General features: G+C 30.5%; 1 protein-coding gene across 1 annotated transcript; it reads right to left on the bottom strand.

The window, feature by feature from the left end:
* Window positions 1-1424: 1424 nt before the first annotated feature.
* On the bottom strand, window positions 1425-27710 carry LOC145283528 (uncharacterized; the record flags this gene model as incomplete). The annotated part of the gene is given in 6 exon segments (XM_080132399.1): window positions 1425-1599; window positions 4219-5094; window positions 11182-11284; window positions 14123-14204; window positions 18872-18952; window positions 27633-27710. Coding segments are annotated over 5 exon segments (1203 nt in total). The 3' UTR covers window positions 1425-1518.

Below are 27710 nucleotides of genomic sequence, written 5' to 3' on the forward strand. Positions count from 1 at the left end.
CTAAATAAAAAATCAAATAAAAGACTTAATTAAGTAAATAAACAGAAATAAGAGACAAAAAAGAAACAGAATTTACGGGTGACGTCGTAAGCGAAATGCTATCAGCCCTAGCACGGCAAAGAACATCACTTTTGTTAATACTCTCTATACAACCCAAATAAGACAGCATGCGAGCGACATACGCCGCTATGGTTTATGAAGGTTTCGACGACGAAAAAATTGCTATGGTAACCAACAGCCAATCAGAAGAAATCGTCGCCCACGTTCCTTACTAATTATGAAGACTTTTGAAGACCAGTAATTTTCTTAAAACCTTTGTTAATTATCACCTGAGACTTATGAACTGTAAAATCTGTTTGAAATCTGGTAGTAAAATAAGTGAGCGGTGAAGCTTTAAAGCAGTTCTAAATGAGTAAAACTAACACTTAACCATATATTCAAACACTACCGTGTTTAAATTACACACATCCACACACACACACACACACACACACACACACACATATATATATATATATATACATATATATATATATATATATATATATATATATGTATGTATATATATATATATATATATATATATATATATATATATATATATATATTTAAATAAATGTTTGGAGGTAAAAAAATTTGTATAAAGCTTTAAATAAAATACGCGGAAGTTTCTCTAGAGCTCTTTCGGCTATCATCTCGTCAGGAGGAAAATCGAGAGCGTAACAAAATAATATTATCTCGAAAGTTTAAAGAGTTTTAATGGGGAACTATTGAATGTGCCAAAAGTACGAGGGCAAACTAAAATTACATTTATTGCCGTTTAAAAACGATTAAAATATTGGCACAACGAGGGGGGAAAACGGGAGAAAAGATTCAAAGTTCTCCAAAGAGAAACAATACGTTCGCTGTTTCTTTTTCTCTTATCCCCATTTGTATTTTCAAAATGGTTGCGGATTTTAAATACCCTAAAAGTTTGGACTTTTGAAATGGCCTGTTTATTTTAAACTACCGTGGATTGGGGATACGAGTAATAGACTTTCCAAACAGATTCGCAGATGTATTTACGACTGCTTCTATTCTGTGTCCTTGCGTTTGGTATACACTACGAGACCTGCTTTTCCTGCTCGATATTGGAACTGTGTGCTATAGTTTTTTCGTGCAACAGAAAGGATTTGTATGTTTAAAAAATCTGTTTAAAATGCGAGTAAAATCTGTGCCGATGATATTGGATTTCCAAAGAAATCACAACTGAAACGTGTACATGAACTGAACGTGTAGCCAATAAATTTCATATAAATAAATAAAAATTATACGATATACATATGTATGTATATTATATATACATACATGTGCATATATTGTTGTCAAGAGTAACGATTTCACCAATATGTGTCTAATAATAATAATAAAAACAATCAGTATTTTTATGTATATTCTTTATTTCACACGAAATTCAGATTCAGAGTAGAATCTTACGTAATAAAATTACAAATTTTGAAGAAGTTTTCTTTATTTTTGTTAAAAAATCATGCCAATCAGGAACGATACAAACAATGGAAAAAACACATGACTTAATTGACCGCGGACAGCTGTAGCATCCTGAAAAATAAAATAAAAGTTAACTCTCAACATAATATATGGGTCTTATTAAAAAGCAATGGAATCGTTATACAAGTGACAAAATTGACTTAATCTCATTAATAATGCCAATACACACACACACACACACACACACACACACACACACACATATATATATATATATATATATATATATATATATATATATATATATATATAATAAAATACTAATATTTAAAACTAGAAATAAAAATAAGTTTAAGCCACCAAAAATTCGTATTAGAACTGTCCGCAAGAGTACTTGGAAAAAAAGTAGTCCGGTTAATCCAATCCTCATCTCAAAAATTCAGAAACGTAATAATACCAAGTTCTGTGGATTGAATTACGGCATATAAACTCTAATTTGATTAATTTATGCCGAATGCTTTTACGCCGAGCTTTTTGATCAAGTTCTTCATATCTTCAAATATTAGGGTTCTTGAAAAATACATGGTGGAACGATAAAATTGTCGCCTTAAACAAACCATCACTACAGCTTTATTTTAAAACTTTTATTGTAAAAAATCAATTTAGGTAACTTGATTAAGTAGCAGAGCTGACATCTATTCAATGTAGACGCCTTCAGCCTCAATCACTGCCTCGATATGGGTCCGGAACTGGGAGTATGCCTTTTCCACAAGCGTCGCCAGGGGCTCGGCGAATACTCGGCGGATGGTGGCGATCAGGCTGGCTTTGGTGTTGTAGGAGGTCATGTTGGTGATGTTCTCGACATATGAACAAACGAAGTACTCCAGTGGGTTCAGGTCGACGGAGGAGGGGACAGTGAGAAAAGGGTACAAAGTCGTAGCACTCCTTCTGAAGCCAAGCCTAGATCTCTTTGGACTTATGGGCCGGCGCCGAGTTCTGCGCCACACCCAGGGTTTGCCAACAGCCACCTGATTGCACCAGGGGATCACCACATTCTTCAACACATCTAGGTACACTTTGGTGTTGACTTTCAAACCGATTTCGAAGATGTGAGGTAGCATGATGTGGTTCTCAATTGAAACCATACTAAATACTATGACCGTGACCGGAAAGCAACGGTGCTGTTGTCATAACTTGAATCGGTAGAGAGCATGAGAGATGGTTTTTACACTGTCTGCTACAACAAAATATGTAAATACCTCCATTGGAAGATCTGTGAAGAGATGCAATTTGATAGATCGTCGAACATCTGGGAACATGAACCACGATCGAAAAAAGAGACGGAAAAGTGGCAGTGTTCTATCACAAAGATATACAGGAGGGCAGATACATAAAAGTCAAGGTCATCAAGCCAGACATTGTAATATAGAACAAGGCCGAAAAATCTGCGCTCATTATCGATGTTATGGTCTCACATGACTTTGGCCTTAATAGAGCTGAACGGGAAAAGATAACAAAATATTAGGACCTAAAAATCATCTAAAAAAAAACATGGTCTCTGAAAGAAATAAACATTATATCGTTTGTGATAGGAGCAACTGGCCTAATAAAAAAGAACCTTCAGAAATACTTTAAAACCATCCTTGTAACGAAATACAGATATTAACCCCTTGATCTCTTAACACTAACTGAGGTAAAATAAAAAAAAAAAAAACAATAAAATAATCAGTGTATATATACACGGCATCTAAATATTTGCACAACAGACTCGTTATGTATACACACACTATGTAATAAAAGGATCCACAGGTGATCGGAGTGTTCGGGGGTACTTTTAAGAATACCTTCGTGATTAAAGATAAAAAGAGTGAAGACAGCCAAGCTCTTTGACAATTATCATTTCAAAGAATGAAAAATGCCGAAGGCACTTGATGCCAGTACTTCAACAATGTCCAAGCAATTTTTTTATTACAAACACAACATACTAGAACATTCTTGGGGCTCCGAATATTAGTATTCTACTGATTATTTCTGTGTTTCTGGCTTAGGATATCGATAAAAGCTGATTATTTTTTATGGATAAATGTTTTTTATTCTTTCATTTGATAATGTTCTATCTTCCATAACTTCACTGTTAGTTATCGGACGATTTTAATGTTTTTCCCCCGATTCGGATACAATTATCGATTTTGTCATAAAATCCCGATTCTGATGAAATTACGGATTCTGATTGTTTTAAATGTTTACATATTTAACTATCTATTTAACTAAATATTTTAACTATCAGATCACTATAACAACCCATATAGTGTTTTCGGAAACATATAAATACATTTGTTTACGAGGTTATCTATAGATTTTAGGTTTCCTGCTAGTATAAAATCAATACATATATATCAATACTAATATATTATTATATTAATATATTACAATCAATGCATATATATCATTTTATTATTAGTATCAGAAATGAAAAATAAAGTTGTAAACAAAAACAAGCTAACAAAAACAATTAAAAATCGTTTTTGACATTGGAACATAGGTACAAATTTTTCTGATACCGATTCTGATACCCCAAAATGCTCCAATTTTTCCGATTCCCAATTCCAATTCCGAATAATCGTCCCAACACTATTAACCATAGATACACGTCAAATTATTTAACAATACGAAATGGAAATTAATTGAAAGTAAACATGGATTAATTAAATAATCATAAAATGTTCTTACCGATGGTTTCGTAGTCTGGAAAATATTATTTGCTTTTGTTGTGAGAATCATTTTGGTTTGAGAGGTGCCATGTTGGTTAGTTGATAAAGCAGGATCATTTGACAAAATCGACGGTGTCACTTTATTATTTAGACTCGCTAAGAGCTGACAGTTTGTTGCCGACATTTTAATAGCATCATTAGATGAGCCACCATTTTGATTTATTGATGCTGTAGTCATAATGACTGGTTTCTTTGATTGTTGTTGGATTTTAGAAAATATTGAACGACTAGTGAACGATTTTGTAATTAAATCAATAATTGTTTTGGGTGTAGCTTTGTCAGACATACGCTTCGTGTTAGCATTTCCTGGGCGTTTTGTAAACGTTTTAGTAACTTTCTTAGATACCATACCACTATTCTTTGTTGGTTTAGTGGTGAAAAATGTTGGTTTGGTTGTCGGCTTGTTTATCTTAGAAGTTTTGGGATGTTTTGTAAAAGTTTGAGTAACTTTCTTAGATATCATACCACTATTCTTCGTTGGTTTAGTGGTGAAAAATGTAGGTTTGGTTGTCGGCTTGGTTATCTTAGAAGTTTTGGGATGTTTTGTAGACGTTTGAGTAACTTTCTTAGATATCATACCCCTATTCTTCGTTTGTTTAGTGGTCAAAAATGTTGGTTTGGTTGGCGGCTTGTTTATCTTAGCAGTTTTGGGATGTTTTGTAGATTTTTGAGTAACTTTCTTAGATACCATACCACTATTCTTCGTTGGTTTAGTGATGAAAAATGTTGGTTTGGTTGTTCGTCTTGTGGAAATAAATTTATTTTGTTTAAAATCTTTAGGATTGTTCTTCTTTGTCCGTTTCGCTTCGAATATTTCAGGTAACCACGTCGTTTCCTTTTTAATAGACATCAGTTATTTTGCATTTATTGGATGTTAGTAAATTTAACAATATACATAAAATTCTTGGGAATTATTTAGATAAGAACTGATCATTTGAATTATTTGGATTATTCAAACTACTGTTCTCCTCTTTGATACTATTCTCACAATGGTTCGACCCATGTAACCTTCGACTTTACTCAGGCATATCTTGTTTGATTCAGAAATCGTTTTGTTGAACTCAGTAATATGTATGGAGTTCAGAACGGAACGCTTTATTCAATACACAAAGTCCAAAGTAATTCCTAATTTTATTTTTCGTTTAAACTTTCAACAGACTGTCACTTAGTAATAATTAACTTGGCACTTTATCCGTTACGTCACGAGTCCTTGTGGACAATTCTATCATAAATTTTAGGTGCCTTCAACCTATTCTCGTTTTAGATGTGCAATATTACCTCTTATAATTATAGATAAGTACTTATTACTGTCTGTTTTTCTATATATTTTAATAGTAATCTCATCTATCAGTTATAATTAATGGTTTCTATATTGTATTAAAGTCTACATTGTCTACTTAGGAGGCTATTTTCGCCCAACATATGCGTTTCTTCTTTGGGTTGTCTTATCACTGTTCCCCTCTGTTTATAATTTTTACTTCGCTACATAAGAGTAAATGGTTTCTCTTTTCCCTCCCTATGTGGTCCGTTATATTCGACTTTTCAATATCTTCATGTATTACGGTTTTCCTTTTTAACCATATTTTTAATGGACGACATGCCTCACTTTTGTACATTTTTACACATTTACATGGAATTGCGTGTATATAGTTCTTGGATATAACTTTTTTCCTAGGGAAATTAATTTGCAAAAAAATGTTTTCGGAGAGTTGATCTACTCCTAAATACTATCTTGGTGCCATATGGATTACATATTCATTTTCTTTGTTTTCCAGACAATCTCTTCACATATAGTATACAAACTGTAATGAGTTTTCGGATGTTGTCCTTGGATTTTTGATCCAGATTTCTTGAAATTGTTAAGGAAAAGGTTTCTCTTAAGCTGTCCATCTCCTCTTAATATGTATGGCTGTTACTACGTATTGCTTATGCTTACGTATGCTCGAGATTGTATGCAACAGACGATTCATTTCTTTACATTATATGGATGGTGGGAGTTTAAATTTAGATACTGTTCGGTTAAAGTTCGTCTTTCAATATACGGATTACCTGAACACTTGACCAAGAAGGACAATTTGTTAAGTTCCTTTGCCATACTTCGTGTAAGGTTCTGACAGGAAGAAAGGCTATGGAATAACCGTTGTTCCCAGTACTATCCAATGTATACATTGAAATTGCTTTAGGATCAACACTACTAAAACTAACAATGTGGCTGCGATGTATGAAATTGACACATTCATATTCTATCCCCACATTGCTGAACTATGTAAACTCTATCCGTATGTCTATAGTGTTCACCGTGGAAAAGAAACATAATAACAAAATGCCCTTCCTTGATTTACCGATAACTCACACAGATCAAGTGTTCAGGTCATCCGCATATCGAAAGTCAATTTTCACTGGAAAATGTCTCAACTTCAAGTCTATTCGAAAACTTACTATAGTTTGTATACTATATGTGAAGTGTTTGTCTGAAAACGTACAAACAGTATGTAATCCATATGATATCGGGAAAGCGTTTAGGAGCTGCCAAACTTTCCGAAAGCATTCTGTACTAACCATTCTGTACTAACCATTCTGTACTAACCATTCTGTACTAATCATTCTGTACTAATCATGCCCTTACGAAAAATAGTCATGACGAAGAACTGTGTGCATAAAATTTCAGATAATTGTGAAAAAAAAAAACATACAAATGTAAAACATATTGCCCACTAAATGTAAGGTTAGAAGAAAACATTTTATACGCGCATGACCTCTTTAGTAGACTAAGTAGAGACTTTAATACAATATGGAAACCATAAATTATAAATAATAGATTAGATTAGTATTAATATATATATGTGACTGCACATCAAAAACAAAAATAGGTTTGAAGCTCCTAAAATTCATACTAAAATTGTCCACAAGGATCTGTGACGTAACGGATAAATTGCTAAGCTCATTTTGAAGTGAAAGTCCTCATTGCCGACGATACTAAGAGTGCAATGACGAATTACTGAAGACTTTATCCGTTACAGCTGACGGACCGAGAGGAAGTCACACAAGTGAATTAAATAATGTGTTCCATTCGAAATACCGTACAGATTTCCGAGCGCAACAGAATGATTTCCGAGTTCAATAATATACGACGTCGTTACATCGGATGAGAATAACATTCAAGATGAAAACAGTTGTCCAAATACTTCAAATAGTAAAATCATAGCATACAAGTTATACAAAAAAAAAGATATAAATTTAACATTTACTCTCATCAAAACTCATTTGTATAATTATCTAATATATACAAACGTTCGATTTAAGCAATATTAGATTTTAGGAAATACTCACCGCCGTAATGAACTTAGATTATGTTTTATTGGACGAAATTAGATAAACACTAGAACACATTATTCAATGAGTCTATGCTATGTAACTAATCGCGTTGGTTCTAAAGGTAGATGAAAGTTAACATTTTTTTCATTTTCTTTAAGATGCAACTAATCTGTAAATACGATTTCAAATTTCAGCATAACAGATCGACACTATTTCAAACTTAAGTATGATAGACAATTGTTATTTCAAACTTAACTCCTAACTAATCCGCATTCGTCCACCGCCACTAACAATAAAGTTATATCATTGCGTTGTTATACACCGGCGTTCTTGATATTCTTTTAAACAAAGCACAAATACAACAGATGTATGAATATTATATTAAATTGGTGCAAAAATCATATCTGATAAAAAAAAATGACATTATTTTTGCACCAACCTAATTATTAATTGAAATATAAATAACACGAACTATATCTGGGACTCATGCAAAATACGGATTGTGCTAAGATAATAACATTATTATTTAGAAAGACATTATTAGCATGGGAATGTGGCTTCTTTTAACTATTCTGTACTTTCACTTATCGATTTAACAAATAAAAGATACCGTAAAAAATTGATTTAACTTGAAAATCCTGTCTAAACATATTCTGCACAAGTACCGCATATTTAAAAGCTGGAAATTTTGAAACCATTTTGCAATAATTTTCCGTAATTTAATGTAAACAGTATTATGCCAATAACTAATAATTTGATTAAAATGTGGAACATAATTTATTGTCGTGTTTCTTTTTTTTTATATACATTTCTTTACCCCATACAAAGCATATTGTCTTCGAAGCGTAAGGAGCTAGTTTAATAGGTAGGGCTAGGACAACAGCATATTATTTTCATTGTTTTGACTCTCGAGTGTGTCCCCGTTCATATCTTATATGTTTACATATAGAGTGGTGTTGTTCTCGGTTTTGTGTCTGTGTGGGATATATACTCGAGAGTCAAAATAATGAAAAGAATATGCTGGTGTCATAGCCATATTGATAGGAACCAATCTTATAGAGGGATGATACAGGTGAGGAGTTGAGCAAATGGCTATTCATATTGCATTTAAATTTCTGTATATTGACATTGTCAAGCGATTCGAGGAAAGAATCTATTAAAATAGAACATTTCTTGGTGTCTAAGGACATTTGCAGTAAAGGCATAGAATTTTCCTGCTAATTGGATGAGTCGGAATATTTATATTCATTAGAGCACATTTTGTGCATGTACTTGTAACGCAAACACAACAATGCAACAATGCGACGATAACACATGAAATTTGTTAGACAGTGCGAGACATATTAAATTAGGAATTCTTGTTTGTATCCGATCTAAAAAGCTATTGGTTGGAGTACCAGTTCAGTTGTTTCAAGAATGCTCCATGCACAAGTGAATAGTGGCTTAAAAGGTATAGAATATCAATAGGTGTGGGAGGTTTTCTAGCTAGGTAGAGGGAGCTTACTTTCTTTGCGTTCGACTTGGCTACATCTTCTATGTACCTATTCTGCTTCATGTCAGACTGAAGAGTTTGAATGTTGGGCTCTCAGGAAGGGTGCGATCGAGCATGACAATCTGTTGTTGGAAATGTTTCTTACAGTTGTTAAGGAAATAAGCTTTAAAAATGAATGTTTAAGAATAGATTAACTTATTTCGGTGATGGATTCCGCAAGGAAAATTGACGAACGTTATGAAGGATATAAATCTAAATATTTTTAATTAAAGGAGTTGGCTACATCTCAGAGAGCATTATTTTCGTACTATTATTAAAAGAAAAATTGAAAACCAAATGTGTGAATTTTTAATCAATAAAATCATTTATTTTAAAAACGAAGACTTTAAAGAAATAAAATGTTATTTTAAAAGCAATACCTCCCTTTTTTCTTTTTCATTCCACTAGTAGTAATACCAGGAAAGATGGCCTTCTTGTGAAGATAACAAATTATGCGTTCAATCTTGGTAATAAATGTTTTAAAAGTAAAGTTCGGGATCGATGTGTATTGGGTGTATATTTCAATTAAAAAACGCTGAGACTTTGGACAAATAAATGATTTTACTTATTAAAAAACACATTATTTAGTTTTCAAATTCCTGTAAATATTTTTATTTGTTTTTATTTTAAAAATCTAAAGCTAAGGGAAAACGAGTTAGAAGAAATTTAATTTAATTTATTAGCGTTGCTGTACTGAAAAAGTAGCATACAGTTAGTTGATATTCACTTGTCTCCTCACGAAAACAGAGTGAAAAATAAAGTTAATTTAATGTAACGACAATCCTGCTCTCCAAAACGAAACACTGCATTGATACAAAAGTACAAATTTTCTTCAATCAAAAATAATTCTCCTATTGTTGAGGACGTAAAATCTCAATTCGATGGCCTCTCACCATCTCAAGCCACTAGCTTTTCTTTGTGTTTGTAAATCTAACTTACTGGGTAGAGTTAATGAAAGGGAAATTCAATTTTCCCAATACTCTGGATTGTAATGAAAAAAATTTCTTTAATATTTAGGGTTTCTCCTCCACTGATCAGGGAGAGAGACGAACTGTTGTATCAGACAGATACTCCGAACTGTTATATGAGACAGATGCAAATCATTTTCTGTCATATTGTCAGAGAAAGAAGAAAAATCATTGTTTATTGTTACATTTATTCTCCAGTAAAATTAAAGAAAGGTTAATAATTAAGAACTGTGATTATGCAAGTCACACACGGTACAATAAAAATATCTTGCTTCAACTTAAAAATAATTTAATTTTAATAGATTTTTAATTAAAGGAAATACGAAACTTTCGTTGCTTTTAATTTCATCTATTCATCTTGTCAAGGTTTCATTCGTTAGCAATGAAACGAAAACCGCGAAGTGCCATATTTTTATTCTGCGTTTATTCAGCCAACGTGGGATCTGCACTAGATTCATTTTCATCTAGATTTGTTCGATTGCTACCGATCAGCCGCACTATCTGTCGCCAATTAATTTTATATAGAGTTTAGCAAAAATGTTAACGTTTCTTAGGGTGTTGATGACGAAGACACTCATATTGACAAGTGATCTTTTTGGCATTATAATATAAATAAAAAATCACTAAATGAAGTGAACTAAGAAATATATAAAGACTTTTTTGAATCGAGGGAAATGCATCAGAATGAAATCCGAGGTAAACCTTAGTATGAAGTAACTTATTTTTCATCATACCAGTCGGTGATATGTTCGTGACAATCCATCCGACAGTTACTGAGTTATGATCCTGTTATGTCTCAGGAGTTCCATCCTTCAAGGCTCTACCTTCTTTTTGAGAAGGTGTTAGTTCATCCCTAATCGTCTGAAGCGCTCATACCAGACAATGCTAACGGGGACTGCCGGGCAATTTTGCAGGCCAGTATATGCCTACCCGCATTCCCCTATGTTTTTAAAGTAATACCTGACCTTGCGTCTAGCTTCCCGGAAAAGTCAATAAAATCAAGTAATATAATCCTCTTATTCCATTCATAAATTCACCTAAAATCTCGATTGATTGGTTGAGTTATGTATTGGTAAGATCTGTCATATGATAAAATTATTCAACTTACTTTGTTTTCTATGTAATGCTGGGTGGTTGTGATGGATCCTTGTGAATTTTTACCGCAAAGTTCACTGATTACTTTTATTTTACAGAGAAACCATTTTGAACGCCTGAAAAGTAACTAACCAATTTTAAGAGAAAACAAAACATTAATTTTTAACATTGTTTTTATCAGTTTATTTACAAACTAGCAGGGCGCGTAGAAAATACACGCAATGAGAAATATATTTAATTAACAAATGTGTTTTGATAAAGTTGACTTTTTGTTTTTGTTTTTTGATAATGCAAAAATCAGTTTTTTGGGGCTGAAAAATTAATAACACGCAGCAAATATGGAAGTATTAACATTTCTATTGTATTTTCAATATTAAACTGACACAAATGAGATAAATTAATAAGTACTAATAAATACTCATAAAGTAATATTGTGCTACATAGTTCTATGTAAATGATAAAATTAGATTGTAAGAGACAATCTTGATTTACTCAATCAGTCCAGTACCTCTTGGCAGACAATGTTTTTTTTCGGGGGGGGGGGCTTGTTTCTTTTGAATGTTCCTTTTTATGCAACCTTTCGCAGACTTCTTTCTTCGGTGGAAAATCGCTGCATGACGAAATTACTGAGTTCCTCTCCCGTACTATTACAACAATGATCATATATTATTATAGCGATATTCGAAAACGAGACTATATCAAAGGGAGATCACTCTCATATTCTTATCTGGGGTTGTTAGATTGGCATTTTTAAAGGTCACATTTCCCGAATGACCCTTTTTGAAGCAGTTTGGTGTTCAAAAATTGTATTTGGCCTTTTCATGGTGTAAGGTACGAACTTTCTGAGGAAGGAACAAGCAGACTATTATATAGATTAGCTAACCCGTACACCGACATTGTTCAGGACAATAGATTAACTCAAGAAACTTGCAGTATTTAATTATTTGTTGCTTATGTTTTTATCACATATGTCTTACGTTTTGTACTTTTCTTGCAATTTATCAATTTATAATGCGTTAAAAATAATAGTTAATTTTGTGATATTGTGAAAATTTATTGCAATATAAATGTTCAAACTTTCACCCATTCTGTTCTCATGTGAATTATTTCGTTAAATATTATGATTTTAATATTTAAACACAGACACCAGGAAAGATGACAGCTGATGTTTCATTGGTTTTGTGTAAAGTACAAAAGAGATTTTCTGAAAAACATCAAAACAAATGTGAATTTATTTGTTTTTTATGTATATAATTAATTAGGAAAATACCCGTCACATGACAAATTAATTCTATGAATCGAAAAGTTTTGCATCACGCTTATGTCCCCTTACAAAGATTAAAATCAAAATATTATAAATGTAAACTTATGCCTAGAATCGTTATTCAAATTATGATTTTCCGCTCTGTCAGTGGAGCAACGAATTCGTCGATTGCAACCGCATATAGAAGGGTAAGCAAAAACAAAAACGGAGCCACCTGCAAGCCGTGGCGGTGACTCGTAATACCTTAGGATTGGGTCTTAGTGACTGAGCAATTCCTATATGTCGGTCTTTATTCCAGATTGATCAGAGATCGAGACGGCTAATCCGATCAATTGTCATGTCGTTACCGTATTATTCAATGGGATTTTTCCCTTTTTATTTTCTGCTAGATACAAAGAAGCAGTGATTGTTGTTAAGAATAAGGAAGATTACCAATTCCAAGAGTAATGTTTTCAAAAAGTCATTTTTTAGAAAGTAATGTTTTCGGGGAGTGGGAAAGTGTTTCCTTTTTAATGCTATCGTTTGGGTGGGACCTTAGTGCCTCCTCGATGTGGCTAATTCCGAGTAATCTAGCCCCCAAGTCAAGTTAGTTGCCATAATACCTATGGGCCCTAATTAACATTGGCAGTAAGTCAACTAGTAATTATCAGAGCTAGTGTGTGTGTTAGGCTGGATAATATAATGACACAATATCCATGAGAAAATATATAATTGCTTGGTTAATGATATTTCCGAGCAAGAGGGGATGTGTCGATTCGCTTGGGATTTCAAGTGATGTGTGTGTCTAGAGATTACGTAATAGAAATTAACTAACCGACCAGCAAGAAAGACAAATAATGGTTGTTTAGTTGAAAAATTTAATTCTGTGCAACAGTTCGTTTATGATTAAACAGCTGAGTAATAGACTTAAACGCACTGATAGATACGGGCGTATCTTAAATAATCGATTATTTTGGTTGGATATATATTTTTTTAATTATTATTAAAGATTTGTCTCTGCGCAAAAGGGGGGAATGTTATTCCGATTAAAAACAAAAAGAAAATGTCAACTCGGAGAGAATTGAACATTTGACCACGCCGATTAGAACATATTTGGCTTTGAATATCGTTAGAGATTCCGATTGAAAGAACTAATTTTAAATTATTGTTGTATTTCATTTCTGTTCATAAAAACGGAAATTGTCAAAACCGGAGAATTAACTCGCTGACCCTGACTAAAACCCAGGACATGCCGGTCTGGCGTATCGGATTGACTAATCCACTTCTGCATAATTCGATGTCTTAATTGTAAGATTGAGAGGGGAGATCACACCCCTGCCCGGACACATTTTAAGGGTATATAGCAGTGCAGAGCTGTTTTGTGGCAGAGAGTCAGAGAGTGAGTTGCAACAGTCAGTCTGGAGACAGAGTTAGTTGGCATAGAAAGAGTTAATTGACCAGTCATTGTCAGCTGTTCCAGACTCCCTGAAAACGGCAGTTTCAGTAAGAATTCCATCAGAGTACTTGTAAAACCTCTTTTTCCGAAATATTCAGATCGGCCAGTTTAATGCAAAATTTCATGAAAAACGAATAAAACACTTTTTAAAAAACGCAATAACCGACTACCGTACAATGACGAAAACATAAATATATCACCATGAATATCAGTCTAAATGCAATAAGAACCTTAAAAATGAATTAAATACATTACTTTGCTCCTCCAGAAAGATAATTCAAACATCTCTGGTTTATTATACTGTCATCAATATTTTTCATACAGTCATATTTCCGGGCTAAAATAAGAGAAAAGTTATTGATAATATTTTGAGGCAGAGTTGAAAGATAGCGTATCGCCAATTAGTTTATTGAAAGACATGTGAATTTGTTTGCCACGAAAATCTACATAATAGAAAAGGTTTATTCTATGTGTCTTTCTTCTTTCTCAATAACTACCTTCACGCACTTCTTGAAACTTGTAAAAGCGTTCCTAAAATATTTGGGAGATAACTTTTCAAATTCTTATTTAATATAATCTTTAAGATAATTGGCATTACTGTGTAATGTTCTATATGTACAATATTCTTAAATGCACCAAATAGCACAATCCTGAAGCTTTAAAAATTGTGCTAATAGACGGTAATAAACAGAGTTCTAAAGACTTGCTAAAGTTAAATTGCAAAATCCTATATATTTCAATTTGTGTCGGTTGGAACACTCTTATGTGTACATATATCATTATCTGGGTAGTTTGATTTAAACCTTGGGAATATTTGTAGAATTTTTAAAGAATTTTATAAGCATTTCCATTCCACCGGAAGCCACAATACTAAAAGCACAACACATGATCAGGATGTTTTCTTATGAATTCTTCCCGTCCTCAGCTGTTGATTTTGTGATAAATCTGTCGTTTCTGCGGTTCACAACAGCATCTATAAAGATCGTTACAACGGATGATTTTTCGTAACACCATGTACTAATTTTATTGCAACTTTTCGATCTCTTCTTTCATAGTGGTATACAAGTGTGTTGATGTTCTTGTGTTAAGTTTTAACTACAACCCATATTTTACTCCATATCTAATGGTCCTGTTGTCTACGTCAAGTTTAAATAGGACTTCAGTTTGGAGAGTTTTAATAAACGCTGTTGTGCGTTCTTTTTATTCTTACACTTTCAAACTTCCGCATGATAGATTTTTATAGTCATTCTATTCTTTACATTATAAACAGTTTTATCGAGACTCCAACTATTCTTGAAATCGCATAAGGTGTGAAGAGTACATTCAGGAAGTCACACACTCTTTGACATTTTCCTCCCTGATTACTAATATAAAGAAAACTTTCTGAAAAGATAAAGATAATGGTGTTAGGTATGATTATGACATCAATATATGATAGGTTTCAAAACAATTGAATTAGTGCCTGATGTTAAAAACAAGTTGACCTTCATTATAAATGTGACTTCCCAACCTAGATATACATAATTATAAAACTCTGTGGACGGTCCGGGCTTGCTAACTTGAATCTTGTCTCGACGATCAGGGCATTCCATCTCTTAAAAAAAAAGATGACAGGTAAATTTACACACACACACACACACACACATACATACATACATATATATATATATATATATATATATATATATATATATATATATATATATATATATATATATATATGGAAGCTAAGGAATGAGGGTAAAGAAGAGAATGTTTTGGTTTGGATTCCAGCTGGTGGCACCCAAGGCATATATATATATATATATATATATATATATATATATATATATATATATATATATAATAAGCTGAACGTCTGTGTGTGTGTCTGATCACGAATAGGCTCCTATATGGTTGACTATTATAGAAAACTGATCACATATATAATGATAGAAGATGTATCAAGACACAGGAATGGGTACGTTTGATCCTGTAGAATGGTGGTTCATTAAAATTGTGGGGTCTGCGTACGCGCCTAGTCCATAAAGTATGGAATTAAAAATTTAAAAATTAAAAAAAAACAAGTTTGTTTGTTTTTATATATATAGATGTACATAATAATACTTTGATAAGTATGTTTCAACTTAAATAGGGATGGTATAATAAAATTTCGCGCCTCGTCTCTATAGAATTGAAATAGGCACAAACTTTAATAAAGGCTTTTCATATCTATCTGCGTAAGTATACTTTGATAGTTATGTTTTAGTTTGAAGAAATATGGTATAATAAAATTATGGTGTGCTCGTTCGCGCCTGACCTCCATAGAATGGAAATATGTCACAAAGTTTAACAAGGTTTTTTAATATAGATCCACAGAATATTGTGATGAATGTTTCAGTGTGAACAGGTATGGTATAATAAATTATGGGGGTTATCTATTTTGTTTTTACTTTCATCATATTTTGCTTTGGTTTTGATACCCTCAAATTCGAAGCTATCTCTTTACAACCCTTCCTTTTCATAACCTATCATACTTTCATAAATCAGAGTCCATTTTCTGTAGGCTGTTTTTGAACCCAGTCAACAACAGGTACTTTTGCTAGTATATATATATATATATATATATATATATATATATATATATATTAGTGCTGATTTCACTACTATATATTAGGTTCAATATAATAATCGATATAGAATTGTCACTATAATAATGAATATGTAATTTGCATGAATTAATATATCTTATTTAAGCGTATCTTACGACTTAAAAAAAATTAATCATTCGTTGGAAAGTTAATTTATATTTTTGCAACTCCTGCATTAGTTTGTTTCCAATAGTTTACGTTAGTCCTAATATATTAAAAAGGTCCTAATATTAATAATATTATTGTAATAATGTAATATAATAATATTATTGTAGGGATCATCAGTCTCGTGGTTAAGATATGCATTACAAATTTATATTTTGAATAGATTTAATTGGTTTTGTTTAATTAATAAATAAATCATAAATGCATATTAGGAATTTACCAAACTTACAACCCTGCATAAACATTAAAATATCGAACGGCTTGAGTTGCCTCCATTTCAACGTTATGGATACATAATAGGATGTTGGTAACTTATAATTCAGCTAAACCTTTAAATTTTCGAACGTACAGAGTCACCTCCCTTTCTACATCTAAAATATCCGATATTCGCAAATCTTAATACGAAGGAACGAAACAAAACAAAACATTAAAAATAAATTGAGATCCTTAATTTTAAATGAAGAATGAGAATGAACAAAGTATAGAGTAATGTAAAACTTTCTTTCTTTATTGAATAAGTTTTAAGCAGAAACCTTTTTTAAATCACATAAATAGGTTAGCCGATATTTTCATAAATAAACAAAGAAAATTCCAGATACGAAACTAACATAGAATTGCAATAATATAACTTAGTTGATTAGTCAAGATTAGAAAAAATAATTTAAATTAAATAAAGAAATGTAATTTAAGAAATCAATGTATAGTATTAGTAAATCATATTAAGTGGACATAGGTAATTAGTGGTAATGTTGTATGATAATTTGTGTGAAGTTTTTTTTTTAATGGAGATACGAAAATAGGTAAACATATAAATCTTTAAAAAAAAAAAAACTTTGTAAGGATGAGATATAGGTCAAATATTTTCGCTTATTTTCTTTTCCTTAGAAGGGAAATTGTTTCCATAATGGTTAATTGTTAAAATATTTTTTATTCAACAAGTCTGATGAAAGGCTGTTCTTGTGAAAAATTTCAAACGACATAATGTTTGAATTTGTTCGAATAGTCTTGAAACAATTGTAACTAACGTTGAAATACACTATTTGTTGCCATCAATCCATTCTTTGATGTCTTGGTTTTTGTTGAAACAATATATATATATATGTGTGTGTGTGTGTGTGTGTGTGTGTGTGTGTGTGTGTGTGTGTGTGTGTGTGTGTGTGTGTGTGTGTGTGAAATATACAAATAAATACGTAGAGTATCAGATAAATTGTTTTAGAGTTTTTTATTTAATTTTAACTTAATATAATTTGTTTAATTTATTTATGTTTATTTTATATGTATTTATTTTGGGGTATTTGCTTTTACATACATACATACATACATACGTATATATATATATATATACATATATATATATATATATATATATATATATATATATATATAAGTTTCTAAAACTAGCACGCCTGTATTGTAGTTTAATTTCGTATCTGTTATTAGAAGACCACTTATCTATTGATTATTATATTTTACCGTAGTCATTTCAAAGGTTTCTAAAAAAAATATGACTTTAGTGACATCAGCTGGAATTGAAACAAAACAGTCTTATTCGTTTCCAACCGTGGAAGATATGGCTTATAAACGTATAACATACATATTTCATTTTAAAATTTAAACAACGTTTATATTACAGAGAACACAACCTAACTATTTCATACTACCCGCGATCACGTATTCTCTCCTATACATTAAAAAATATCACAGTTGAAGAAAAACACGCGAATGTTTACTAATATTTTTTTCGTTTTAACATCATAACAATGAAAAGAAAAAATATTCGGAGGAAGACGTATCACGTCGAAATATTAATTATTAATTTAAAATAAATAACTGTATATTTATTTTACAAATTCTTTGCATTTTAATTTTGGCTTATAAACGTATAAAATACGTATTTCATTTTAAAATATAAGAATATTTTTTTATTTAAAATTACTATGTGTGAAAATCTACGAAGAAAAAACAATAATGCAATAAGAAAAATAATAAAGCCCAATCATCTTCTTTTTTTTAAATTATAGCAAATCGAAAGAAATATTATATATTTCGGACCTACTTCTTTTGTCATTAACTAAAAGTTCAAAAGACTGTAGAAAAAAGAAAATTGTCTTACCCTTTCGGATAATCGTTTAAATATATATATATATATATATATATATATATATATATATATATATATATATATATATATATATATATATATACTTACCAGAAGTGAATGAAACGTGAAATAAAAGGTATACCAACAGCAGGACATTTCTCCCTTCCATTTTTGATGCTTTTATCAACACTGAAAAGAAACAATATGATGTAATACAAATACGACATTTGTACGACGATAACTTTTTCACTTGAGCAAATACAGAATTGATATTTGGTTTACCAATTCTAAATAACGCGTAGAATGTGGTGTCGGCTGATGATGGAGATAACAGTAATACTCTACTCAGTTCCATGTGCAGCTAAGTGGTTCATGATACGAACTGAAAACCTGAGTAAGTTTGAATTCAGTCTGTTCTTTCGAAACACTTTTATCAAATCACACGTGACATTGGGTCTAACCTCCTGAGATGAGGCAAATAAATACTCTGTCCAGTTCTATCGAAATCATTGGGATCAGCTTCAGAGAATTCAAACTTCATACGGAAAGCAAGAAAGTTTAGAGCTTCGTGTTTGTGACTTCTCCATTTTGAATAAGTTTTCCTAATGTTCTTAAAGATTTAACTCCTCATAGGTTCGATTTCGAAAATCGGTATGCTCGGTGTAGGTAATTACTGACTTTGAAAGATTAAAGGGTAGTGTTAAGCACGGAGTTGGACCATTCATGAATAAGAAACCCGTCCAACACTGGACATACCTGCTATTGTTGACATAATCAAAGAGATGTTGACATAATCAAAGAGATAAAGCGTGAATTTATGTTTTGGTACGAGTGTACATTTTCTGTAAAAAAAATGTCTGAAGAATATCCTTCGCCAGTGTTCGCATTAATATTCATATTATCTATATTCATATAAAAACAGAAAGTAAAGGAATCAAATTGGAAAATTTATGAAACGGAAAGAAATAAAAGCGTATAAATCGACTTGTTTTTGTTTTTTTTTACCCAATAACGATAGCGTGACGGGCCGGATAGATGAATACAAATAAATTCACATTGCGCTTTATAATTATAAATTAGATTACAGTTTGCCACACTGTTTTATGTTTGAAAATGTTTATTAACGACTAGAATAAAGAACAATGTGAAAAAGAGGAGAAAAAGAAGGAAGAAAGTTTATATTCCTCTATATATAATTACGCTAATTCGCTTCGACCTTTATCATCCTGAACATACCTTAAATTGAAAGTGGAATATTCCAAAAGGCTAATAAATATTTGAGTTTAATAAAGCATGCATAGGCACCGAAAAACTCATTTATATGCTACTGCGCTATTTTTTAATAGTATTTACAAGTTATTTTTTCCTTTTTTTATATATTTGTATATTTTAAGATTATATGTATAATTTTTATTATTTATTTATTTTTTGCTAAAAATTTTGACATTACAGCTATTTATGTAGAGAAATGATCGTGCATTTGTTTTTAATAATAATTATTAAATTCACGGTATTTTTTGTTTATTAAATTGCTAGGTAAAACTACAGATTAGTTAAAAAAACAAAAAAAAAACACCCTCCTCCTCATGTTAAAAATGAATTTCGAAATAACTTTATTATTTCAGCATGGTCTTTTCTCTGCAAGAGTACCATTTTTTATTTAAATAAACATCACAATTTCTCCCCTTTCTTAATTTCCCCCTTTCTTGATATAACAGTAACGAGGCCAAAGATTCCGTGTTTCGCATCTCCTTAGACAAGTGAACTAGAATGCTTGACTTTAATCATAACCAGAAATTGACAGTTTAAACACTTCAACATCTCCTTCAAATGACGAGATAAACATGTTTTCCCATTATTATTATAGACACAAAAAAAGTCTGACGCTGACTGATTAACAGAATTTGACAGTTTAAATACTTTAAAATCTGATAAATTAAATTGTTAGGTGAAAGTACAACATAGTTACAAATACCATCCTCTCCCCATGTTAAGAATGGTTTTCTAAATAACGATTTCAATGCGGTATTATAGATGCATAGGTATCATGTTTTTTATTTTGAATTATTTACTCAAGGACCAAATTTAATGGAATATTTTTTTATTCGTAGTGATGGACTTTATGTGTGTTTTTTACATTTTTTCGTGGTGATATAAATTAAAAATTTTTTTCGTGGTGATATAAATTAAAAAATTTTTTCGTGGTGATATAAATTAAAAATTTTTTTCGTGGTGATATAAATTAAAAATTTTTTTCGTGGTGATATAAATTAAAAAATTTTTTCGTGGTGATATAAATTAAAAATTTTTTGCGTGGTGATATAAATTTAAAATTTTTTTCGTAGTGATATAAATTAAAAATTTTTTTCGTGGTGATATAAATTAAAAATTTTTTTCGTGGTGATATAAATTAAAAAATTTTTTCGTGGTGATATAAATTAAAAAATTTTTTCGTGGTGATATAAATTAAAAATTTTTTGCGTGGTGATATAAATTAAAAATTTTTTTCGTAGTGATATAAATTAAAAATTTTTTTCGTGGTGATATAAATTAAAAATTTTTTTCGTGGTGATATAAATTAAAAATTTTTTGCGTGGTGATATAAATTAAAAATTTTTTGCGTGGTGATATAAATTAAAAATTTTTTCGTGGTGATATAAATTAAAAATTTTTTTCGTGGTGATATAAATAAAAATTTTTTTTCATGGTGATATAAATTAAAAATTTTTTTCATGGTGATATAAATTAAAAATTTTTTTCGTGGTGATATAAATTAAAATTTTTTCATGGTGATATAAATTAAAAATTTTTTTCGTGGTGATATAAATTAAAAAATTTTTGCGTGGTGATATAAATTAAAAAATTTTTTCGTGGTGATATAAATTAAAAATTTTTTTCGTGGTGATATAAATTAAAAAATTTTTCATGGTGATATAAATTAAAAAATTTTTTCGTGGTGATATAAATTAAAAATTTTTTTCGTGGTGATATAAATTAAAAATTATTTCGTGGTGATAAAAATTAAAATTTTTTTCGTGGTGATATAAATTAAAAATTTTTCGTGGTGATATAAATTAAAAATTTTTTCGTGGTGATATAAATTAAAAATCTTTTCGTGGTGATATAAATTAAAATTTTTTCGTGGTGATATAAATTAAAAATTTTTTCGTGGTGATATAAATTAAAAATTTTTCGTGGTGATATAAATTAAAAATTTTTTCGTGGTGATATAAATTAAAAATTTTTTCGTGGTGATATAAATTAAAAATTTTTTCGTGGTGATATAAATTAAAAATTTTTCGTGGTGATATAAATTAAAAATTTTTTCGTGGTGATATAAATTAAAAATTTTTTCGTGGTGATATAAATTAAAAATTTGTTCGTGGTGATATAAATTAAAAATTTTTCGTGGTGATATAAATTAAAAATTTTTTTCGTGGTGATATAAATTAAAAATCTTTTCGTGGTGATATAAATTAAAATTTTTTCGTGGTGATATAAATTAAAAAAATTTTCGTGGTGATATTAATTAAAAATAACTAAAACAAAAATCCTTTTCTTATTTCGAATTATTTAATCAAGTAAAAATTCCATTTTTTACTTGATTACTAAAGTAAAAAGAAAAAAAAAACGTTGATTTTACAACTAACTTGGGGGGGGGCGTCGATCCCTATATTACATAAAAGGAAGCAAATTTCCTAATCACAGTTATGTTCCTACTTACTTGCCTCATCACACAAGGCTAGTTTTTAATGTGGGGGAAATCCATCTCCCCAGAAAGGGGCATTTTGGGTAGGAACAGAAATAAAAATTTCTTCTGTTTAGAAGGATTTCTTCTTAACTGATTGGGGTCAGAAAAGGTGAAGTGTAGTATCGGAACACTGTGATCTTATCAAATGCCAGCAATATATAAACAATGATATCGGTCAGAAGTTCTTTTTAAAAAAATCTATATATCTGTAAAAGTGAAAGTGTCTGTCTGTGTGTCTGTCTGTGTACATTTCCCTACACAATAACTCTGTCAATTTTCAGTCTACAGACTCGAAATTTGATATACTGAGGTTCAGGAAAATCTTGGTAATCCGTTTTTGGCCAAAAGTTTGGCTGTTAAGGAGTCAAAGTTCCACGATTTGACCTTTAAGAACTCTACTAAACTCCTCCGCCAATTTTCGGTATAAACAATTCAAATTTTAGATATAGGTTCCTTGGACATGGATCTAACTTAATAACTTTATTTGAGCCCAAAACAATAAATTTTAAGGGGTCATAATAGGGCTCAGAGTTAACAAAAATTCACCTCTGCGGTCTCTACCAAATTACTCAGACACTTTCTGGTCTAAACATTTGAAATTTTACTTAAAAGGTATTCAGAGATAGGGCAAGGTTTTTAATCGGTTTGGGTCGAAAATTTGAGCTACCAATATATAAATGTATGTATGTATGTTTGCATGTGTGCATAAAAATTTGGACAGAGGCGACGAATTTTCACAAGATCAGTATCGTTTTGAAGCTCGACCCTTCAGACGACAAATACAGAAAAATTAGCTAAAAACATTAATTTCTTCATCCTTAACTAGGCACTTTTCTACAGGGAGAGGTTGCTTTTTTCATCGATATTTTCGAAAGTCATCCCCTCTTTTCGATTGTCTAGCCTTAATTTAAATCTACGTCACTTCCGGTTTGGCGGTGGTCGTAACAGCAAAGACGTCATGTTTTTCCGTTCTTTTCCTCCTTCGCTGTACGGGTTCGAGCCTGCCTTCCTACTACCACTTTTTTTTTTTTGCTTAACACACACCTCCAAACACCCGGGCACCGCCGGGCACCCATACTAGTAAACAATATAAACAGAACTTTAACAAAAAAAAAAAAAACTTAATAATATATACAGAACTTTCTTTTTAATTTTAAACAATATAAATAGAACGTTTTTATTATTTAAATAAACAATATAAACGTTTTTTTCTTTTTTAATTTTAAACAATATGAATAAAACTTTTTATTATTTATATAAACAATATAAACTTTTTTTTTATTTTTAATTTTAAACAATATAAATAGAACCATTCTCCTAATGATCGATTATTAATCTCGTGTTTATTGAAAATTAAATGAGTGGGGTTTTTTTAATAAACGATTTAAATTAAAATTTAATTATACACGTGTGTTTTCTTTTTTAGTTTATATTCTGGACCCCTTCGATTATGGAGTGCCTCCTCGCTACACACGCAAACCATAGAAGGGCAATGGTCCCATTGTAATATATATATATATATATATATATATATATATATATATATATATATATATATATATATATATATATATATAAATGAGAGTAGTTGGAAAGAGAAAAAGAGAAACTTTTGAAATTGAAATTCATGTGGCGAAAAAGAGATAAAGGGAAAAATCATTCTCCGTATAATCAAAAGCATTCGTAGACAGTAATTGTCTAAAAATCTGTTTATATCGTTTAAAATGTTAAAAGTTTATAGTAAAGTTTTACTTAGTTTCAACCTTAACATTTCCGTTTAAAATAAAGACTTTTAAAGGTTTTCAGATATGCTGAAAACGAATATCACATTTAAATGTAGTAGTTTTCTGAATATTAAACAATATAATTTTTATTTGTAAAGTGCTGGCCATAGTTGTACGCGCAAATGCACATATTTTTTGGTGTACAACTATGGCCACCACTTTTAACATAATTATATGACTTGATATCCGGTAAATTATTTATTTGGGGAAACTTTGACTGCGATATTCGTTTTTAGCATACCCGAAAAAGTTTAAAGTCATCATTTTAAAGAAAAATATTAAGGTGAAAATCAAGTAAAAGTATACCGTTTAAAGTTATAAAAAGTTCTTTTTATACTGTTTAAAATTAAAAATTAAAAATCATAAAATGTTCTGTTTATAGTATTTAAAATTAAAAAATAATACAGTTTTATATTGTTAAATATTATATAAAGTTTTATTTATATTGATTAATTTTTTAAAATTTCTGTATATATTGTTTAAAATAAATAAAAAAGTGTTTGTTCTTTTAAAAAAAGCTGTAAGTTCTGCTTATTTAAAACTGTTAACTTCTGAAGTATCGATATCATTATTTATATATTGTTGCCATGGTAACATAACGGTGATTAGGAAATTATGTTCCTTTTATGTGATAGAGTGATCGTGAGTATTTTGCCACCCAATCTCCAGTTTGATAAATAAAAATTAAAAATTATAATAATCATATGTTTATTCGGCCGATGTTTAGGAAATTGACACCAACCACCCTCTAAATTCCACAATTTACTTTTTTTAAATTCGTTTTTCGCGTTAATCTCATCGAGTCGCAATATTTTTCTCAGAGATAGTCATAAAGTACATGCTCAATTTAGTAGAAAGTTATAATTGAAAATTAATCCGTGAGGATAAAATTGTAAAAAAGTTTTTTTTCCTAAATTTTTTTTTTATCGGAAAGTTAAGTTTGTAACCAAAAAAAAAGTGTAAATTGTGGAATTTAGAGGTGTGGTTCAATTTCCTAAACGCCCGCCGTTTATTGTGTGACCTTAATAGCGAACTCGTAATAAATATTTACTTCCAATGTTTGTTTTTGTTTTGTTCGATTGTTTTTTAAGTTTAACTTATTTCAAACTAATATAAATTATTGCATGTCATGTAATAATTAATACAAATTCCAACGCATTTCAGGTGAAAACATTATTACCGACTAAAGTGTTATGTCGAAATATTTACATAGGATACTTTTGTTGATTAAAGATCTTTTAAACCTATGCATTTCAAGTGAAAATATTAACTATTTAAGTGTCATGTCGAAATAAGTAAAATCATAAAATGCTTTTGTTGATTAGGGATTTTGAAATGTACACATGTAAGGTAAAAACATTATTATCTACTTACATGTCCTGTTCAAAAATAATCGCATTTCAGGTGAAAAGATCATTGCTCACTAAAGAATTATGTCAAAATAAGTAAAATCATAAGATAGTTTTGTTTATTATGGGTCTTTTAAACCTACGCATTTCAGGTGAAAACATTATTACCTACTTATATCTTATGTTGAAATTATTACAAAGCAATTAGTACAAAGCAGTTTTCTGTAAATACGGAAAACCAAACCTGTTCCTTCCATACATGTGTAATCCAAGATGTCCTTAAATAATAAACAATTTGAGGCCATCGAAACTTTCATAAAATCGACCTGCATTTAATATCACATGTGTATCATGCACATCTAACTGCACTTTTGAAAGTCATTAAAGACGGACATGTACTGAGATTTCTATTTGCAAATGTTTATGCTATTGAATTTCAAAAAAGGGGGCTACTACACTATCACATGATCATAATGTTGCGAGATCAGAATAAAATCAGAACACTTTGTCAAATTGATGCAATTTTCAGCAGAGATACTAGGACCTGAAAATCGGGAGCTTCATGATTTAGTTAAGTCTTTAATGGTGCATGGTCCAACCTAAATATAATTGTTTGATTATATGATAAGAAGTTTCTTACTGATGTGTGTTTTTTTTTTAATTTTTCAACTACCGTGGAATTTCCACGCGTTCTGCAAATTATTATTATTATTATTATTATTATTATTATTATTATTATTCGTCTCTGATGCGTTTTCGCTCAATAAGTCCGCCGCTTCGGGGTTAGAATCCATGCCAAAACCAGACCAAGTTACAAATAAATCTATCAACCAAACGTGACACATAACCATATTAAGCAACGTAATACCATAATCATTTGTAATTATGTTACATAACGATGTTTACGATAAAGATTTGAAGCCACGTTACCTATACTCTATATGGTGCTATAACAAATGTAAGTGTAACGTTAGAGATTTATATTTCATATCGCCACGTCATATAACCATATTTCGTGTTATATAACCATATTTCACTGAAGATATGAAGTTCCATCAGATTACACTGTCTATCTTTAAGAATGTTAAAAGTAACGTTACACTTGGACATGAAAAATTAACGAAAATTACGATGTTTCAAAAAAAGGGACTTTTAGATTCCAAATCTCGTCTTTTAGATGAATGGTACGTAATTGTTGTTTTTCTTTTCAACGCAGTTCAGATGGTGTGACAATATTATAACCTATGCTTATTGCAAGGACTAACATCTTTAATTAATATTTGAAGGAAGCCTTGGCCTGCAAATACAGTGAAGGCTTGTTAAGGAGTTTTATTGATCGTTGTGTGATCTGATAAATAAGTAGTTCCGGTGAAAATAAAAGTTTCTATAGCTGATGCAGCGACTGTAGTTTGTAAAATATTTGAAAAGATTTGCAACTAATAAGGTCACAATTGCGATTAGGTATATAGTATTGATAAAACTGATCTGAACTAGAAATGTTTGCAAACTAAAACGTTAGGTGATTACCAAGAAAAATCTGTAACAGTTTTCAAGTATCACAAAGAAAGAAAAATGTTTCTAATTTGTTCAAACGTTTCAGGTGAAAAAGATATTCGTACAGCTCATGATTGGTAAATATGTTCGTCCACGAGCCTTCAAGAATTTGCATCAGATGCATGCTATTTATCACAATATATTACGTCTTACTTCACTAAAACCGTACCAACAAACGGGATCTTACTTCAAATCTTTACATGTTATATGATCCACCTAAGGAATCGGGTCACTGTTGACTCCTTGAGCTCATCACAAATCAACTAGTTCCACATGACAAATCATATCTATACTTAACTTTTAAAGCACATCACTGCGAAATAATGTTTAATAGTTATCGTTAATATAAATTAGTTATACAACAACATTACACGAAAGTAAAGACAGCTACGACGAACTAACATATCATTGAATACCATATATTCACTTACCTTTACGGTCTATTGAATCGGCTTAATGGTATTCAAACTGTATCGAATCAATTGTAGGCATTTAGCAGATGTATTAAC

This window comes from Euprymna scolopes, chromosome 1 (genome assembly GCF_053919585.1).
Source record: "Euprymna scolopes isolate OS-2025 chromosome 1, ASM5391958v1, whole genome shotgun sequence".
In the NCBI taxonomy this organism is placed as follows: Eukaryota; Metazoa; Mollusca; class Cephalopoda; order Sepiida; family Sepiolidae; genus Euprymna; species Euprymna scolopes.